Source organism: Diabrotica undecimpunctata, chromosome 2 (genome assembly GCF_040954645.1).
Source record: "Diabrotica undecimpunctata isolate CICGRU chromosome 2, icDiaUnde3, whole genome shotgun sequence".
Classification (NCBI taxonomy): domain Eukaryota; kingdom Metazoa; phylum Arthropoda; class Insecta; order Coleoptera; family Chrysomelidae; genus Diabrotica; species Diabrotica undecimpunctata.
Genome location: NC_092804.1, coordinates 17525300 through 17546908, shown reverse-complemented (window position 1 = coordinate 17546908; position 21609 = coordinate 17525300). Strand labels below are relative to the sequence as shown.

General features: G+C 33.4%; 2 protein-coding genes across 14 annotated transcripts in view; one reads left to right on the top strand and one right to left on the bottom strand.

Annotated features, from left to right (window-relative positions):
* LOC140434269 (lymphokine-activated killer T-cell-originated protein kinase) lies at nt 1-1631 on the top strand. The gene is made up of 3 exons (XM_072522406.1): nt 1-403; nt 491-1003; nt 1214-1631. The coding sequence occupies exons 1-3, from the start codon at nt 304-306 to the stop codon at nt 1567-1569; spliced, it is 969 nt and encodes a 322-aa protein (XP_072378507.1). The 5' UTR covers nt 1-303; the 3' UTR covers nt 1570-1631.
* Nucleotides 1632-6546: 4915 nt separating this feature from the next.
* The window catches only part of baz (par-3 family cell polarity regulator), a 356412-nt gene continuing 341349 nt past the window's right edge, over nt 6547-21609 (bottom strand). For 12 of the 13 annotated variants that reach the window (XM_072522400.1, XM_072522395.1, XM_072522393.1 and 9 more), the window contains 2 exons: nt 16116-16202; nt 6547-10279 (listed from right to left, as the gene is read on the bottom strand). In XM_072522400.1, the coding sequence (XP_072378501.1) occupies nt 9982-10279; nt 16116-16202 (385 nt within the window). In that variant the 3' untranslated portion in view covers nt 6547-9981. The remainder of the gene's footprint in view (nt 10280-16115; nt 16203-21609) is intronic. The other variant, XM_072522403.1, reaches the window with a different exon arrangement.

Genomic DNA, 21609 nt, shown 5'->3' with positions numbered 1-21609 from the left:
ATGACATAAATTTAAAAATAACGTCTTCATTTTAGCACTGGACAACCGTTGTTCGTTCTTCGGTGATTTTAGTGTTTTTATTTTAGTTTTTTAGTTTGAGACAGAGTATATACCCCCCGTTTCAGAGCAGAGTATTTACTCTGGTTTTAGAGTGTGTACAAAGTCCTTTTTTACTTTATATTTAGTTCTTATGAGTTTTTTATGAGTACGACTTATGAAGTTTATAAGCACAAATATATACCATAGCAACTTATATACATTGATATACTTATATCAAAGAATATAGCTTATATATTTTAAACTATGGATAGTTTTAAAACTCCTTTAAAAAATAAACTTGCTGATAATGTGAAGGTTCAAATACCTCCGAGTCCGCTTATGAAAAAAATTGGATTTGGAACAAGTAAATATATTGTTTTAATTGCATTCTATAATAGTTACCAGTTGATTGTATTAGATAGTATTAAGCATTTATTAAATCTTATTTTAGGTGTTGTTGTGTATGAACTCCAAAGATCTCCCCTTCCCGGAAAATTTCGCTCACCATGGGCCATAAAAAAATTAAATCGGGCCCACAAAAATAGAGATGCATCGACATTTATTAACGAACGCCTCAAAAATGAGGCAGATATACTTCGAAAATTAGATCACCCAAATGTAGTGGGCTTTAGAGCTTTTACCAAGGATTCAGATGGAACTAACATTATAGCCATGGAAGAATGTACCAGTTCTCTTGGTGATCTAATTGAAAATCGTTTGGACTATTTGGGAGATGTACCTTATCCCAGTGATACTATCTTAAAAGTTTCCTATGATGTAGCAAAAGCTTTAGACTATCTGCATAATACTGCCCTATTGCTGCATTGTGATATTAAATCTTACAATATACTTGTTAAGGGAGAGTTTGAGGTTTGTAAGATATGTGATTTTGGAGTTTGCTTACCATTAACCAAGTCGGGGGAAATGGATAAAAATAAAGCAGGAGAAGATGCAGAATATATAGGTATATAAACATTGATTTTCTACCATTTTGTTAAAGTGTACAACATATATATACAATTATCTCAAAAAAAGATGTAAAACACCCAAAAGTAAAATGAATTGTAAGATTAAATATTTTTGTACGTTTTGTTAATTTATGTTTTATATACACTGCTTCCTATTTAACTTTTCATAAAAGGCTTATCATACTAATTTATTGTTACATTTACAGGTACACCTCATTGGTCCGCACCAGAAGTACTTCTATGTAATAGCACTATTACCACAAAAGCAGACATGTATTCTTTTGGGCTAGTAATTTGGGAAATGTTGTCTTTAACACCTCCAATAGATGATGACTTACTTGAAAGTACTGAAGATGAAGATTATTCAGATGACCTGCTCCCTATATCCATAAAAAAAGAACTAACAACTGTTAGACAAAGGCCTCCTCTTCCTGATGTTGATCTGGGACCAGAATATAACTTAGTGTTGGAGATTTATTTTTGTTGTACTACTGTTGATAGTAGTAAAAGACCAGATGCAAAGAATTTAGTACGTCTGTTTAAAGAAGCCCTTCAAACTTAAACTTGTTTAAAGATTATTAAAGATTTTTTTTTTTAGGGAATAAATTATATTTTAATAATGTAGATCTATTTTTGTATGTCTGCTTTAACAGGATCTAATATGAAATGTATTGTTAAAACTCATTAATTAAGATGGGTCAATGTGGTCACCAACATAGGATGATAGGCACCTTTAGAGAGAGATGCAGTTTATTTTCTGTTAACCCCTTAACGTATGTGCCCGTCTCAGACACGGGCGCGCCTTATTGGTAATTTTGTACGCGCTCGTCTGGGACACGGGCGCCGGTTAAATCTTATCCATCAAATTTTTCAAGCCCTTGCAAAGCGGATATTTGTATAAAGAGACATAATATGTAAGCATAATTATATCTTAAGTATTTTTTATTATAAAATAGATGACTCAGTCAGTATTGAGTTACTTAAAAATATATTTATTCTCTCATAACTTGCAATTTTGCAATAGTCACCGTTGATAACCGATATTATTGTCGAAATTTTGTTTTTATACCTTTTGTCTTGCCGGTGTAAAGTCGTCTGCTGAAGTTGATATTTATTGTGTTTTTGCGTTTGAACTAATTTGTGCCTTATTTTCATCATTATTATTATATTGTTTGGTAAGTAAATTTTGCATATAATAATTGGCGGGTTATAGTAATGTGTATATTTTTTATTTTACTAAATTTCATTATAATTTATCTAAAATACTATTTGAATTATAAATCAGAACTTTTCTTTGTTGCAATATATTTTGTTTTTATTTCAGTAAAACTGCTTGGAAATGAGTGACAGTGAATCAGAATACACAAATCTATCAGCAAGTGGTTCCGAAGAGAGTGATACCGAAATTGAAACTGATTCAGAGGAAAGTGATGTTGACACCTCTTTAGATTTAGCTAGAAATTGGTATCCTATTAGTACAAATCAGCCAGCCTTTGCTCCACCAAGATTTCCCTTTATTGGAGCTCCTGGATGCACTTTTGCTTTGCCTGATGAATTTGACGTTTTATCATATTATCAATTATTTTTTGATGATGTTCTCGTCAATCATATTGTAACAGACACAAATAGATTTGCTCAACAACAGGAAGCATCAACATCATGGTCACCAGTTACTGCTGAAGAATTGCACATGTTTCTGCCAATGAAAATACTTCAAGGAATTGTCAGCAAACCAGAGGAAAGAATGTACTGGACAGCATCAGAAGTCTTTGAAACTCCGATCTTCTCAAAGTTGCTCGCTTACAGGAGATATTATGATATCCAAAAGAATTTGCATTTTAGCAATAATGATGAGTACAATTCTGAAACTCATCCACAGCCCAAACTAAATAAAATATGGCCTGTTTTCAACAATATAAATAATAAATGCAGCTCTTTATATATTCCAGAAAGGGACATCAGTGTCGATGAAAGTCTTATGTTGTATAAAGGACGTCTTGGTTGAGTGCAATATATCCCAATGAAAAGGGCTCGATTTGGCATCTAACTTTATTGTCTCTGCGAATCAAAATCTGGATATTTATACTCTAGCATAATATATACAGGGAAAGGTACAAAAGTAAGTGAAGAATACAAAGATTTACCCAAGTCTTCCCAAGTGGTACTCTCCCTAATGAAACCACTGTTAGGTATGGGTTATTGCCTAACAACAGATAATTTTTATACATCTCCTCAGTTGGCAGACATACTAATAAAACAGAAAACAGATGTGTACGGAACTTTGAGTTCGAATCGTAAAGAAGTTCCCATAGAATTGCAACGGAAAAAGTTGAAGAAGGGAGAAACGATCGCGTTTCAAAAGGGGTAAGTAATGGTGCTGAAATGGAAGGACAAGAAAGATGTTTGTCTTTTATCTACCCTTTTATCTACCTTTTATCTACCTGTCTTTTATCTACCTTTGTTCACAACCCACAAATGGAGATTACAAGAAAAAGAGATAGAGAAGGAAATCACATTTCTAAACCGAACGTAGTCATCGACTATAATGATACAATGGGAGGTGTTGATCGGCTAGATCAACATCTTCATGACTACCCAACAACGAGAAAGAGGGGAAAAAAGTACTACAAAAAGATATTTTTTCATTTATTGGATATTTCGGTATGGAACGCATTTGTGTTGTACCAAAAAAATGGGGGCCAAAAAAGAAATTTGGAATTTAGAAAAACTCTAGTAGAGAGAATTGAAACTTATCATACACCCACTAAAAAAGCTGGAAGACGTAGCATACAACCTGGACCTTTACGTCTAACTGAGAGGCACTTTCCGGAATATGTTCCGCCAACCGAGAAAAAGGTTAATCCATGTAGGTATTGTGCAGTATGTTGCAACAAAAGAGACGAAAAAGGAAAGAAAAAGCGAAAAGAAACCAGATACTTTTGCAAAAATTGTAATGTGGGATTATGTGCTGTGCCGGTTCGTATGGTTTTGAATTATTTGTATTTTTCATATAAATCATATCATCATTCACAGTATTTCCTCTGCACAAAATTTTTAAATTTCAACGGATTTGCATACAAAAACAGTGCGCCACTGTCATCTATAGTAATTTGTAGGACCATTGGCATTATATATATATATATATATATATATATATATATATATATATATATATATATATATATATATATATATATATATATATAATATGCGTATATTATTAGTATTTGTATGACAACAAAAATAAATATTTCGCCTGATCCCCCAGGAAAGTAAAGGTTCTACGCCACTGAAAATATTTTTTTTATTCAATTATAATCAAAACAAAACATTTTCACTAAAAAAAAAATTCGATCATTTTTTGACCATAACTTCAAAATTAATGTGTACGTTAAGGGGTTAATCCTAATTATCAGTTTTTGTTAAATTTAACAAAATGTGAGTTCATAGTAGTGCCGATACATTAATTTGCAATTTTCTGATATTGTGGGGTTTCAAAATTTAGAATGTCTGGAGTTTTAATGGTTAAATCAGTTTTAAAGAAGAATAATTTGCATTCACTCTCTTTTAAGTATGTCTACTAACTCAATACTCTTACCTGTAAGACTCAAAAGACCCTGTCCTAATTTTTGTAATCAGAATAGAAGATCAATAGAAGCCATATATTAAGAGAAAATTGTGTTAACAACTCCATCCGCCTTGGAATTTGTTCTAAATAGGGTCATTATTTTCAAAAATATTTTCAAATAATAAATAATATTTTCTCATTTGATGGTTTTAATCTTCTAATTCTGCGATTTATATACCAAATCGGAATATTGTTCAGAATTTGGAAAAATGTTAAGTTGGAAAAAGAAATAAGCATACTTAAAGATAAGATTGTGTCTCTTGAAGACAATAACACTAAAAAATATATCCAGTGCTGTTTACTATGAAGTCCAGGAATGCATAGAAAGATCTCATAATCTTATGATTTACAATATTCCTGAATTCAACTCAACCAATCTCAATGACCATATTGATTATGATAGGAATAAAGTAAGTGAAATTTTTAATAGACTTGGTTTGCAGCAGAGTGGAGTTACTGTAAGTCGAGTTATACGAGTAGGCAAACTTATTGGGGTTATAAAGAGGTTAGCAAGACGCTTTGAAATTTCTTTACGGTTTTTCGACTAACAGAGCATAACACATTTCTATTGATCTATTGAAACTTCCCTTTATTAAAGACACTAAACTTTCTAACCGTTGACCCTAAATTGGTCACACATCTACTAATTTTAGGAATTAGATTTGGCATATCTCATGGTAGGTATTTCAAAGGCTAGCTGTGAATCTCCTAGAGGAAAGAAAATCACTTTTGGTGCCAGGGGTAGAGAACTAGCTCTTTCACGATTTTTGTTTATTTTTTTAAGTGCAGTAATCTCACTACAGCAATATATAGTTTTTCTATTTAGAGATATCTAGCGATACTAATATCTGATCCCTCGCTAAGATACATAAAATACATATTTATTCGTAGTAATACTAATACAGTTGAATTAGTTATCAGTTTCTTAGTAATTCGTTACAAGCTTAATAGAGTCATTGAGTTTTCAACGAGCAGACAGACGACAACGAGTGTACGTAAATTATTTTATTTTTGAAAAACTTTGAGAGGTGCATGGATCTTTTACAATTTTAGATCAAATCTTTGTCCACCTGTTGAGGTAATATTAAGTACCAGAGTAATCAAAGAAGATTACAATCGCATGCGTGTTTATTAATAAAATAAAACAAACTCGATTGGAATCGAATTAAATCAAGTGGAGTCGAATCAAGTCAATTGGAATCAAATCGCTCCGTAGTGTAGACTGTAGGCGATAAAAAAGCTTCCCCTTCTTGGAGTGCCAATCTCGTTTTTTGTTTTTATGTACGTATATTTCAACGATCTGTTGGAATAAATTGTTTTTTAATAATGTATTTTCTTCATTCTACTACCAACAAGTTCCCTGAAAAAATATTAAATTTAAACCATTTGATAGCATAGTTCGGCCAGTATCAGTCTTAGGTAAGTGTGTAGACTATTTCCACCGACCATATTTTTATTTCTTTATAGTGTGTGACATTTAATTAGTAATAGTAACTTCTATATCCTTTACATTTTTGGTTTTCAGTTGTTGTTTCTAAGTTACCTTCTAGATCAAAGGTTTCTTAACTTTCTCCTTTATTAAGTGGCGTCCTTTTCTCTTGAGCATCTTTTTCTATGTATGATAATTTTACCATACCCATCTATCTATTTAACTAGCGATATATATTATATTTTATCTTATCTCTGGTAATTTGTTCTGTTGAACCAACTACCAATTCCAAAAGCTAGTTTCGAACCCACGACTCGCTCTCCACCAACCATGATCTAGCTGCCGTTCGCAGTAAATCCAGTGGTAACCTTTTATAGCAACATCCAAAAAGGGATACACATTGGTATAGATTTAATTATTTGAACTGGACAAGTAAATAAAGTGGATTTGCTTTTCTTTTTCGATATTAAAAAAAAACTGCCTTTATAAAATATATATTTATTTACAATATAAAATATACTGTCTATGTACATAATAAAATCAATTTAATATAAGAACTGGCAAAAGCCTCATTCAATAAATTTAAAATTATGAGCACATATGTTAAAATACATACATTTATTTCGAATGTTTAATATGGAATGACAATTACAACATTAGTGATTCACATAATTCGAGTAATATACAAATATTGAAACGATTTTAGAACAAAAAAAAGTGAAAACAATTTATTTAAAGAAATACTGTAGTAGGTAAAGTTATTATTTTATATTTATGTGAATCACTTTGTTTGCGGAATTCTAGGAAGTATTTATATAAAGAAAATATAAATTAATAGTTTAATAAACAAATATTAAAGCATCGTCAGATGGTTGAAAATTTTTACTAATGAATCAGACGGTTTTATGATTTATTAATAATCAATGTAAAAAATGTTTAAATTTTTGACATAAGTAAGTATCATTACTATAATAAAATATGATAAGTAGAATTGCCTGCAATTTCTTAGCTATCGATAGTGTAATTGCAGAGGTTTATATGCTATTTTTTTAAATTTCCGATTTAATAGTCTTTTTGTCCTGTAATAGTACAGTGGGGCTAAAATTGTTAAAGCCACTTGATACAATTTACCTTAATGTTCAAATATATTTAAACTGTTATGACGACGGCTATAAGTACTTAGCTTCATCGTCCGATGGCGCCACTATCGCAAGAGAAATGTACTATCGTGTAGTGCATCCTCGTTGACGGCTATTGTTAAAATTTCACGATGTGCCGAGATTGTAGACATCTCAAAACATCGCGTGGGTCATATTCTGCACGAAATTTTGGGCATAAGAAAGCTGTAGGACGCGATGAGTGCCGCCTTTTCTAGCTCTGAGTTTATGACGCGGTTTAAATGCAATTCCAAGGAACTTCTGCGTCGTTTCGTGACCGTCCACGAAATATATATCCACTGGTACACCCCAGAGACTAAGAAACAGTCGAAAGAAAGCACTTCACCCGGCGAAAGCGCTCCGCCGTTCTTCTACCATGACAACGCATAGGCTCACACCTCCGCCGTCATAAGACTCGAATTGGACTATGAACTACTGGCCCATCCACCGTATTTTCCAGATTTGGCCGCGTGCGAATTCTTCTTGTGTGCAAATTTAACAAAATCACTCGCCTGGTAGAAATTTGAGTCCAATGAGGGGGTGATCGCCGCCACGGAAGCCTTTTTTGGATTTTTCAGACGGGTTAAAGAAGTTGGAGCATCGTTGGGTTACTCCACTAAACTACTATTAAAGGACATTAAGAAATTACAATTCAGAAATAAAAAAACTTTACAAGACATATCAACATCTGCCGTAACCCATTTTTGTATAAATTTCTAACAATGTTTCCTTTACATTTTGTAAATAATTTATAAGTTTTGTAAGGAATAAAATCGATTTTAATATAACTACAATTACGTTCAATATTATCACAATTACTTTTTACAATAACGTCCTAAGTTCAGCAAAAGGGCTGAAATATTTTAAATGTAAATAAAATTATTTCGATACAATTTAAATTTTAGTATAAAAATCAAATACTAGTGAATGATTGCTGTAACACAAAATGTTTGTAAGGTAATGTGTGTTATTAAGATTTCCTTCAAATTTCTGAATGACAAAATAAATAAATTTCAAAAGAATTTTGAATTTTTATAATTTTGTATTAATTAAGAAAGAAAATACAAGGGATTTGATTCATTGAAATATTTGGAATAAAACAACTTATAGTTCGTCCCAAACTCTTCTTTCAGTGCGTCATAGTCGATCGAATTCTCTCTAACACATTAAGCTAGAAGTGACAGACAAAAACGTGAGTCTGTGATTATTATACATAGAACTTAGAAAATTATTTATCGTAAAGCTAATTCTACTTACGGATGTATAATTGGTTGGAGTTTAGAATACGCTAAATAGATATCCAATGAATGATGCGCATAAATATAATTTGACGCAGAAGGTCTCGATCTTGACAGTACTTTCACAACGTCAACTGATAAAATAATTGTCATTCCAGGTTAGTATTATCAGACATTTTACAGTGAAAATTTAATTTTGTATTTATTGTCATAAAAATATTTTAAATATGCCGAGATATATCGAGAAAGAACAAAGACTAATATTAAAATTATTAAATTATTTTCAATTAGAAAAAGAGGGATTACGATCCTGCAACTGTCAAATTTAACTAAAATGACATGCAATAATTCTCGACATTCTTAAAATCCTATATTATGTCAAAATTAGTAACGCACTGAAAGAAGGGTTTGGGACAGACTGTACTTTCCAAATCACGCGTCTAAATGCAAAACCCGACAAGTCACATGTTTTACGTCATTCTAAGCATAATATAAAGGGCTACAGTTGCTGTATAATTTTAATATAAAAGTCGACATCTTACACGAAATATTCAGGATAGAAAACAAGCTCTAGATGCAAAATCCGACATATCCACAGCCGACTTCTGTGCAAACACCGACATTTCCACGTCAACCAATAAGAATCGAGATGGGTGTACCACGTGGTTAAGGCTCATGTCCGAAGGGATGGTTTAATAGTAGATGTGTATAGAATGCATAGTAGATGCATTAATGGAAATTGTATTAATAAAAAACGAAAAATTTTAAATATTACCAACAGGCTCAAAGAATGTAATGTAAAATAACGTCGTCAAGGTGACAGAATGAAAGGAAAAAATGAAAACAAACGAGCCGCTGATAAAAATGTTGACTTTCTAAAGTTATGTGTCTCATTACTGTCGTTCCAAAGATTTTATTTACCAGCACAGCTAACGAACGAAAGCTTTGGAAAATGTTTAATAAAACTGTAAGAAACCTGAAGGTTAGGGTTACAAATTTGATTGATGAATTATTCTAATGCATTAGATAGTGTCATATACCAAAAATTTGAAGAAAATCTTATTTAAAGTGCTTTTTGAACAATTAATAATCATTTATTAGCAAGGATGAACAATAAATAACACAATTATTAAAATCAATACGAGAATATCAGTCGATTAACCTAGTAACTGATATCAGATTGAACATCAATCGTTTATAAATATTAACTTCAGTAGCAATATTGCCAATATGTTCATCAATTCCAAAAGAGACCATTCTATTAGTGATGACACCATGCCGCCATATTTTATTGACGTGAAATTCTAAACAAACCAATGGGCCTATTGCCGCATCTTAAAGATTTTTGTGCGGCATTTTCGATGACTTAATAATGTTTCAAAAAAGTACAAAACAAACAAGTAAGCGATTTGGTTGTTTAGAATCAAAATCTGAATCTAACACCTCAAATATAAAGCTGGCATGACGTCATATTAATACGTATAAAACAGTTACCAAATAAAATATACGTCTAAAATGAAAATTACACTTTCGTCCCACTTTGATGATGCTCCCCTATCGTTACTTGCGTCACGAAAGGACCCCTTCCTCTACCAGACGTATGTCTGCCCTGTACTGGTTGATTTCTCGGAAGAGAGTTTGAATTAACATCTTGCTGGTAATGGGATGATTGTTGGGAGGTAGTTTGGGGAGCATTTTGTCGGGATCGGCCTCCGTTGAGGATGGATTGAATGCTTTCGTATTCGTAGTAGTTGGAAACGGGACGCAGTTGGTTATCTGACCTTGTTTGGCGCTGTGAATGATACTGATGTTGCTTTCGACTGAAAGTGGTTAATTGTGAGTACAAAAACTTTAATAAATGAGCAAACATCTTAATTACAAGTGATATGTAACGGAGTCTCGTAAAATATCATGAAGTGCCAAAATATTGAAAAAAAAGTGGTACTACTGTGTGGCATTACTGTAGACTAAAATGGTATAAAGTAATTTTATTATTTATTATTTTTATATACTTTAATAAAGTTGAAAAAGTTTACATGTTGTATATCTGACTCTTCTCGTATCGTAAATAGACTCTTCCAACTGTTTACTGTGACTGCGCACTACGAACCTCTATTTCATTTCGTGGCAATACTTCTGTGATGGTGGTCGACTCAGCATTTTACTATAGAGAGAAAGTAATACAACGCCAGTATAAGGATTTATGAAGTGAGTAAAACCGAGTCGCAAGCCCCCATATCTTGCATTAGTGTTCATCCATAGGACGATCCGATATACCAACATATTCTAGTCTAAGTAGCAGATCCATTTGGATTTTATATATTACTTTGGTCTTTTTGTTTTTCTGGCCAGGGTTTGATCTACTACACTAGATCATTCACAGTTAAGCCTCAGGCTCAGGTTTGTAAATTTTAAGGTTTTTGTGTCGTTTTTTCTTAAAATTTCCAGTTCTGTCCGATACTTTCATACTCCATTGGATCGATTTATTCCTTAGAAAAATAAAATAATATCATCGGCGATTTTGAATTTTCACCAGACTGTAACTTGGCACTCTATATGATAGAATTGGAGACGTTAGACGGCAGTACTGACACGATGTTTTAAATTAAATGTTGATTAGATTTCTTTGGAAATTGCATAGCTATAACACGTTAATTCGTGCAGCAGGTTTCTATAAACAATTGTAACTGTAAATCATTTCTTTTATCTTTTGCTAGCTTTCTTGTGCTTCAATCAATTATGGTGTTGTTTTGGCGGCCCTAATCCTAAAAGCCTTATTTTTATTGAGTTTGGTAAACCCATATGGCAAATATTCCTCCTTGAATTAAGTCGTTTTCTGTTGTGTGGTCCTTAGTTATGCAACCAGGACTTTTATTTCTTCCTATACTCTCCACCCCCCGATTTTAATCTTTTAATACAACGTTAGTTTGTTCAAAGTTCTTATGACGCTTCAGCTGTCCAAGGGGAGTGATGTCTTTCTAATATAACTGGCGTTAATTAGATGCGGGCGTAGCTCTATGCTGTTTAATTCCTCTTTGAGCTGTCCTGACGATACATATGTTAAAATAATTATCAACACTTTTTCAGACACGACTGTTAACAGACACGACTGTTATTGAAGTTAAATTATCAGATTTCCAATTTCGTGAAAATATAATCTATAGAGTTTTCTGAATATTTCAGGAGACCCCGCAATGAAAGTAGATCAACCCTTAAATAGACACATATTGTTTATTTTAAGGGATGATTAGAAACAAAGCAAAACATGCAAACTTGCTAATTATACTTTTTTTTAATAAACTTTTAATTATTTTGAGATCATCGTAATACTTAATCTAAAAAAAATAGAAGCATGCAAAAGCGATTCAAAAAATAAATACACACATATTAGTCCTCCCAAAAGATTTTTGGTAAAGTAGATAAGTGAACCTTTAAATGTGTTAGTTTAGGTAATCTAAATCCATAATTTGACATTATTATAGTCTTCAATAGATGGCGTTATAGTAGAAGCCACAGATCGAATGCAGTGCAGGTAAGATAGTCAATGTATTTCTTACGGGAGAACTGCCGACCAAGTTGCCGGTTTGCCCCGAACGACGCATCAGGGCCGGATTTAAGAATCATAGTACTGGAATATACGCGCACAAAATAATTGCCTACGGTTGTATAAAAGACTATCATTATTGTTTCAACTAAAGCATGATTCAATCATCGATGTATAAATAAGAGAGTTACATTGTCGAACTAAACAATAACATGAAGAAAAATACTATAAAAAAAGTAAAATATATCAAAGACTCATTGTCGATAGCTTATCTATATTTATCAACTTTCAATAGCGAATTTTGGGAAATAAAGATCATTATAAAGTCATTAGGAGAAGCGAATCATTTTTAATCCCCATTGTCCACTAAAGCAAACATGTCTCTTTGTCGATTGGGGTACTGGCCATTAGATCAAAAACTTGTTGGCAAAAACTATGAAAGCTCAGTTCTATTTAATTTTCGCAAGCGGATGAAAGTACCTACATCATGGAGCAGTTGCCAGTATCTGTCGTGAATTTCCAACAGAGTATGGACTCTTAGTGTGCAAGTAAAACGTGTGGTGTTAAATGTATTGAACTATCATCTGAACTTAAAAAATGGTGACAGCTTGGAGAAAATAGAAGAAGGTAGAAAATGTGCGGTGTGAGTGTTCGCAAAATTTATGACATCCGCGAAGAGGCCCAGTAAGACAAACTGAAACCGATACAAAAAAGGAAGAAAAACAGTTTCCAGTCCAATGTGAGAATACTTACAATGAAGGAGTGAAATCTCGAATAAGGAAAATTGTCCATAATTTTTTTTTTGTAAAACATACATGGTGAGGACCTATCAGCTTTTTCAAAAACCACATTTTGTAGGCTACTAATTGACATGGGTTTTGAATATGGTAAAAGAGGTCGAGATTCGATAATAATGGAAAGAAAAGATTCATATCCTGGAGACACAAGTACTGGTTTTGTGGCAAGGGCCGAATTAACTTTCTTGGCCAAGAAGGGAACAGCTGATTACCACGACGAAGTAAACGGGGATCTATATGAAGAATGGTTTCAGAAGACGTTAATTCCAAACTTGTCGTTGTTGTCGTTTTGCAATTGCGGAAAAATATGGCGTTAAGATTTTGAGACTGTCGCCTTACCATTGCGAGCTGAACCCGATTGAGATGGTGTGGAGTCAAGTGAAAAGGTATGTGGCTTCAAACAACGTTGATTTTAAAGAAAAAACGGTAGAACTGTTGATAAAAGAAGCTTACCAACGCGTATCTAAAGAGCAGTGGCATAATTATGTGAACCACGCCAAGAAAGTAGAACAAAAATGTTTGCGGTAGACAATTTGCAGGAAGATATTGAACCGGTGATAATTAATATAGAAGATGATTCAGAGGATAAGGATGATTTAGATATGGATTGCGATTAGTATTAATTATCGAGAAATATCATAGATTTATTTAATGGAAATTGTTTTACAAGAGTTCGTGCTTTAAGGGAACAATTTGTTGTAATGAGAAAATAAAAGTTGTAAATGTTCTTAATTTTGTACACTGTATAAAGATATCTCGCTGAATAGTACTTGCATGGAATTACACCACACAGAGTATAATGTGTAGATAAACTGCAATTTGCCGGCTTTTCTGGATAACTAGTCCCTAAAGCTACTTAGTCAGTTACATCTCACTCAGTCGATTAGTTCCAATGGTTCCGATCCTGATAAGTTCTAACGAAGCATTTCGCACCGCACTAAAATGAGTTGGCCCGGTAAAGCGGATCCAATGCTGCAGGACCGACGTTACCGTTCGGTTTGCCTGTTCGGTACCGATTCAACAAAGAAAATATATTTGTTTGCATGGTTTAGGGACCGCCCACACACGCCAATCACCAACGTCGGTAACAATTGGATCTGAATTACTGACCGACTAATATTTTTAGTGTGATTCGGAATACTGCGTTCTTTGTTTTCTATTTATTTTGAGGGAAATATTTCAACTGTCAGATTAAGAGATTGTGTTTTTAAATTCGACAAGGTATCTCAAAATAAGAGAAAAAAACACAACTTTAAACCTCGTATATGATTAAAATGAAGTGTTAAATGTTAATTGAAGGTCATCCCTTTCCTCTACACAAACACAAATGTTAATTTCAATTTTTTAAAAATAATTTTATGCCATTTTGAGACTGTCAAATAAGGTTTGTATGTTACACTAGCTGTTATGACTGCCGACAGTTACTTTCTTATAGTTTCCGTGATATGGATTGATTAATGGCGATATTTCTCCCATATTTCACTTTGAATAGCATACATTTCTTCAGTGTTAGGTTATGTTCAATATAAGTTAGTGCTTAACCACCTTTTCACTCGGTTTAATAGGTCTATTGTGTCTCATCCTTAGGTTAAAGCTGTCCTGTACGCCCAGCCTTTTTTACCAAAGTTTATTTTAGCCTTTGGTGACGCTTCTACAAAGTCGAACCCTGGGCAGTTGCATTGTTATACATAGCTGAAATTCTCAACCTAATTATTTTCCTTGGCATATCTCCGGACTGTACAAATAACCTAATGTATTATACTAAACACAAATTGCAAACCAAAATACTTGCATTTCGTAAGATGTAAGTCAGTTCTTTTAAATTTATCGGTGTGTTTTTCTATGAAACCAAAGTAATAATTACTCGGCAAGCGGTATAAACAAGATAAACAATTTCAGATTAATGTCTAGGCAAGTTTTAGAGAGCGCATTGACAGTAAAATCATAAATATAGTGCAAACATTATATTGGAACCAAAGTGCCATAGTTCAAATTGATGGGCAACACTCAGAAGAAATGAAGATCTGTAGAGGAGTTAGACAGGGATGTGTTTTATCGCCACTTTTGTTTAACTTATATTTTAAAGAAATTTTCCAAAACACGCTCAATAATATCGAAGCGGGAGTTACCGTTAACGGAAAATTAATTAACAACTTACGATATGCAGATGACACTGTGATCATAGCAACGAGTATAGAAGACCTACAACATCTTATCGAAAGCTTAAGTATGAATAGTGCTGAGATGTGAATTACTATAAACGCTAAAAAAACGAAGTACATGCTAATTACAAAAAGACCACAAAATATACATCACCTATTGACAATCAATGGTAACGTGATAGAACAAGTAGAAAAATATCAGTACTTGGGAACTTTGATCAATGAAACCAATGATCATACTGCAGAAATAAACAGGCGAATAGAGATTGCCAGATCAGCATTTATACGAATGAAGTCACTCCTAACGTGCAAAAATCTAAATTTGGAGATCAGACTACGTACCATTCGCTTTTATATCTTTTCAATATTCTTATATGGAGCTGAGATTTGGACATTAAAAAAATGCAATTTAAAAATAATCGAGGCTTTCGAACTGTGGTTATACAGCAGAGTATTAAAAATATCGTGGACTGATGGAATTACAAATAAAGAAGTACTGGGGAGGGATGGTAAAGAAACAGAACTAATCACCATTATACAAATCAGAAAACTGGAATACCTAGGCCACGTGATGAGGGGACCAAAATATGAAATTTTGAGACTCATAATACAGGGAAAGATTCAAGGAAGATCTGTTGGCCGAAGGCAGAACTCATGGTTGAAGAATCTACGTGATTGTATCAATGCAGATCGATTGATTTGTTTAGAGCAGCAAGTTCAAAAATAAAAATAGACGTTATGATTGCCAACCTCCGTAAGGAGACGGCACACTAAGAAGAAAAAGGTTTAGAGTTTAGCTTACATAGTAACAAGGCATTTAATTAACACGCACACATCACAAAATACAAAAGGATTAGACACAAAAAATATCGATAGTCTTGGTAAATAAAGGCTGCTACATAGCCTTACGACTCTATACTACAAATCTATAATACTATCTAATAAATATATTAATTACTAATCAATAATGTTAGTTAAATTTGCTAATTTTTTACTATATCTACTTTTTTTTGCAAAATATCTTTGTTATTTTTCTCTAAGCAGTGTATTTATTTTTTAAAACATTTAACGCCCACAAAAAGCTTGCGTGTGTTAGAAAAGTAAGAAAACGACAAAAAATAAGAAACAAACGGTAATTCTTAAAGGTGCATACCTTTCCTCCTCCACCTTTAATCTTTGCTGTTGCACCTGAAGACGCATCTGCACTATCTGACTATCAGATAGGGTGTCTTTATTGCGGCTAACAGGACAAAACAAGGTGTGTTACATACATATTGCAGACATAGACATTTTCAAAAGTTACGACAGGTACTGTTGTTTTGTAATATATCTAACTCTTTGATTAGCTGCTAATAAAACGCCGGTTATGTAGTAAAATAATATAAGTCTTCAAAATTATATAAAAAGAATTAAAAAAAAATCTTTGTATACCTTGTACACCTAAAGACACTTAAATTTCTTTGTTAAGTAGTAGTAAATCATTTATAAAGTTAAAAACAATTGATAAATTTTAAGATATGGCAACATTCAGTGTGTATGTATGGAGATGTGTAACAAATGTCAAATGTGATATGAAGTTAGTTAGTCGTTACAAGCTGCTGTGTAAATATCTTCTTCTTAGGGTACCATGCTCCTAGGAAACGTAAGCGACTACCAGTCTTATAATATTCTTATATTTATCTCGGTATTGCGCTACGATTATCAAAGGTCTGCTGTTAAATATGTCCATTGTCGCAAAGTTCTCAACCAGGAGAGTTTCTTCCGCCCCATTTTCTTCTTTCCTGATTGTCTCATTATATTTCCTGCTCCTATCAATGTCCAAGATATTCTAGTTTACACCTCTTAATGATATTTAAAACAGTTCGTTGAACTCTATTCTTCTAAGAATTGTTTAGTTTCGGGTTCTGATGAACCATGATATATTGAGTTTTCTTCGATACCACCACATTTCAAATGCCTCTATTTTATTCATACTTTCACCGATTAAAGTCCAAGTTTCACATCCATACAAAAGTACAGACTATACATAGCACCTTGTAAAGTTTTCACGGGATTTCAAATTCAATGAATTATTGGATAATAAAGGTCTGAATTTTTGAACTGTGGTTCTTGTCTGTTCAATTCGGCGTCTGATTTCGAAGGAGTGATCTAAATGTTGGGTGATTTGTACTTATTACACGGTATTTGTACTCTTTCCGGCATTAGTGTAAATATTAAATTTATTAAAATCCTCGTTTTATTTCTTTTTTGCTTTTATAGAACTTCTCATAGGCAATAAAAAACTGTCTTCGGCCTCGTTCTTGTTTCAATTCCGATACATCTGCATTTTTCTAAGAACCTAGAAGAACCTAAAATGTCCTCAGTTTCGAATGTAAATAAACAAGGTTGGTAACCCGGGAATAGAGGCACTAATAATCAATTTTTTTGCGCAATGCATACCAACTTTGTGCAATAGCTGTAAAAACAAAGTTTGGTCGAGTGATCAAACATGCGGCTATTATTCTTATGGATCGCTGCCAAGCATGGCACGATGGTTTTACATCTCGAAAATGGGGAACGCAGTAGGCGCAGCACAAATCTGTATGAGTCCGTTGCTGTGCGGTTGTCTGGTGATTTGCTGATTGAGCATGTGTGTATTTTGTATAGGTACGGCAATTTTATGGTACCGTAAATTTTAATATTTTTGCCTCTCTTCAGTATATATAGTTGTATAGGATGTACTGACCAACATAATGCTTTTTAGACATATGGGCATTAAGGTCTTTCATAGGTTTCCATTTGCTATCCATGCAAGATATTTTTGTGAGTCAGATACCCCTAATTGCGGCCCTGTGAGATCTTCGAGAATTTTCGGAGTGCCGGTCAGCTGTTTCGAGATAGTTCGTTCTAGATATTTGTAAATAAGAGCTTTTGAGATAATAAAGTTAGTTAAACTGCGTCGTGCTTTACTTCTCTGAATCCACAGAACAATCTAATAATATAATCTTTTTTTTTTTTAATTCATGCCAATCCTAAATTCATCCTCCAGATATGGCAAGGACGTTTCTGGACTTCTGCGGAGTTTCCTTTATTTTTGGAAATAAGAAAAAGTCACACGGAGCAATGTCTGGCGAATATGGAGGCTGAGGCACCATTACAGTATTGTTTTTGGCCAAAAATTCACGAACAAGCAATGAAGTGTGATCTGGTGCATTATCATGATGTAAAAGCCATGAGTTGTTTTTCCAGAAATGGCGTTAAAGGTAGTACTTTTTATTGACCGTTCGATCTCATAGCAAAAATTCATATTGCACTATGCCATTAAAATCATAGAACACAGTGAGCATAACCTTCACGTTCGACTGTACCTGTCAACCCTTTTTGGTCTTGGCGAACCAGAAATCCTCTACTGGGATGATTGAATCTTAGTTTCAATGGCATATCCATAAACCCATGTTCCGTGACCTGTTATTGTAAAGCTTTAACCTTTTGAGGAAATCTGGTTCGTCGTTTACATAATTTAAAAACTCCTGAGCAACTTCCGTTCGCCGCTGTTTTGGTTCAAAATTCAACAATTTTGGAACAAATTTTGCTGGCACGCGTTTCATACCCAAAACGTTTGAAAAAATATCATGGCATGTGCCAATTGATATGCCAACTTCCTCAGAGACTTCTCTGATTGTGATTCGCGGTCGTTCATAATCATTTGTGTCACTTTTTTTACGTTTTCATCGGTTATTGATGTGCTGGGGCGTCCCGGGCGTTCATCAGCTTCACAGCCATCTTGGAAACGCTTATACCACTCGTAAATACTTGTTTTTTTTTATAGCATGTTTACCATAGGCCTTTGTTAATAATTCACACTTTGTTACACTTTATTTCATTTTAACGCAAAATTTAATATAAATTCTTTGATCCATTTTTTTAAACAAATGGAAATCGCCGAGCTCAGAATAACCGTCGAACCTTAGCGGCTGCTGCAGACAAGGTAAACAATAAATATAGCTCTGCAAATTTTTTTGTATACTTTAGGACCATGTATACCATATATATATAATGTCGGTTTACAATGTTCTTCGACGTCTTACGATTTCCAATCTCCATCTCATTCTATCGTTCCATAGATCGTCCTCCAGTTCTCTTTCTCTGATTTCTTTATCAACTCCTTCCATGTATACCATCATGTATACCAACATAATAAAAATTTTTTTTTGACGATTGGACTCTCCAAACCCACGAAAATTTCGGGTATTATTTTAATAGACCTCGTATATAGATACGTATATGAAACGTTTTCCAATAATGGGATGAAATCCTTTCAAATGAAATTATCTTTACCACTATACTTCCAACTTCAACTGATAAACTCCCTCATAAGTTATTCAATTGATGCTACTGTGCTTGTTGAGTTGTTGAGTCGACGTGGTTGACGTTCGAGGCTGAAAATGATGCCAGATATATCGGTTCTATTTCGGTGTTGCCATATATCAAAACTTACCTTTTATAATATAAATAGTGATGATGAGCGTCACAAATTGGAAAACGAATAGGCATTTAAAAAAAGCAGAATCATTTAATCGTAAATATAAACGTATAAAGTGTTTTCCTGCCATGCGTTTGAGTCAGTGTGTTAGTGACAAAACGAAATGTGCAAAACAGATATACAGATAAGAACAAAAACAATGTTTAATAAAATAATAATCATTCAGACATGTTTTAATTAATATTGATAATTTTCGCTAAAAGATTTTAATAAATTTAGTAAATAGTAAACCATAAAAGTTAGTTCTGTTTTGTATACTAACTAATAATGTTTCACTATACAGGATTTCCCAATTTTTTATCTCTTACTTCACTGGGTGATTCTAGCTTCATTTAGATTGCATCGCAGTTACGTTATTTTTGACACTCGTTCTAATTCAGTGTCGTTTATGTTTTATTCTTAGTCTTATTTAAGTTCTTGCTGATAATGGTCTTATTCTCTCTGTGATTCTTATTTCTGATGTAAATTCTACCTTAATTCTATCTTATGCATCAGTCTCTGTAGTATTTCTTCGCTATCTGCCGATATCATTGTGTCATCCGCATATCATAAATTATGAATACGTATCTTCTTCTTCCCGTGCCATATGAGAATTAACCGACGTTGGCGATCACCATTGCAAAGGCATCTCGATCTTCTGCAATATGGAATAATTGTCCTGCATTTAATATCTGAGTCCATTCACGAATGTTTTTTAACCAAGAAACTTGATTTCTTCCTACATCTCTATGGCCCTCTATTTTGCCTTTAAGGATCAGTTGTAATATTTTATACCGACTTCCCCTTACTATATGTCCCAGATAAGACATTTTTCGATGTTTACCAGTCTTTAGCAGTTCTCTATCTTTGTTGACGCTCCTTAGTACTTCTTCATTAGTTTTCCTTGCTGTCCAAGGTATCTTCAGCATTCGTCTATGAAGCCACATTTCCAATGCTTCAGTTTTGTTCATGATCGATACTTTTAGCGTCCACACTTCTGCGCTATACATAAGTACGGACCAAACATAGCACTTAATCATTTTTTTGTCTTAGTTCGAAACTGAGATGATTATTATAACTGGTCCGAGTAAACATTGAACAATGTTGGCGACAAAATGCAACCTTGTCCTACTCCTCGTTGTATGAAGATTTCATCGGTGTAGTCTCCGTAGTAGTTTCATCTCCAATTTTTACGATAGCAGTTTGATTCCAGTACAAATTTTTAATGACACGAATATCCTTTTCATATATCCCTGATATTTTTCAATATTTGCATTAATTTTACATGCTGTACTTTATCGAATGCCTTTTAGAAGTCCACGAAACATGCAAATACATCTTTTCTTTGGTCACGGTATTTTCGTAATAGGATGCTAAGCGCAAAAAGTGACTCCCTGGTTCCCATAGCATTTCTAAAACCAAATTGGGTATCTTCGAGATCTTCTTCGCATTTGCGTCTAATTCTGTTGTCATGTATTCTTAGGAAAATTTTAAGAGTGTGGTGGCTCATTAGACTAATTAATCTATATTCTGAGCATTTTCTCGCGTTGTGTTTCTTAGGTATTGCGACAAAGATGGATTTGAGCCAATCTGTGGGAATCACTCTGGTGTTATATATTGAATTAAAAAGTCTTCCTACTACTTTTATGTTATCATCCTCTATTAGTTTCAGCAACTCAGTTGGTATATCATCTGGACCACAAGCTTTTCTAATTTTAGCATTATTTATAGCGTGTTCTACCTCGCATTTCATAATTATTCTCCAATTTGATTTGAACTGTTTTTGTTCATCAAATGTTTCAGATAACTTCCATAAGTTTTTCCAGCAATTTCGAGTCACTTATTCAGTCGCGTATCTGTGAAGTATTAGTTGGAGTTATCTGCTATTCAGACAGAAACGTAATACAATAATTGAGTACGATTGTGATTTCTTTGAATGTTTTTGAAAGTAGGTATATTGTTTCATGTTATGTTAAAATGGTTTGCTTTCTTCCGAACGTTGGCAGCCAATAGTAATCTTGACATATACCTTCAGTGCGAAAACTAAAGATATTGTGACGTTTGAAATGGTATTAATAACTCTTGTCTAGTTTTCTCCTTTAGTTTTATTTTCTGTATAAGACCATTATGACAAATATGATCGAAG

Coding starts and splice junctions, on each gene's coding strand:
- LOC140434269 (XM_072522406.1), top strand. CDS start 304: ATGGATAGTTTTAAAACTCCTTTAAAAAATAAACTTGCTGATAATGTG. Junction 404..490: donor AAAAATTGGATTTGGAACAA/GTAAATATATTG, acceptor ATCTTATTTTAG/GTGTTGTTGTGTATGAACTC. Junction 1,004..1,213: donor AGAAGATGCAGAATATATAG/GTATATAAACAT, acceptor TTACATTTACAG/GTACACCTCATTGGTCCGCA.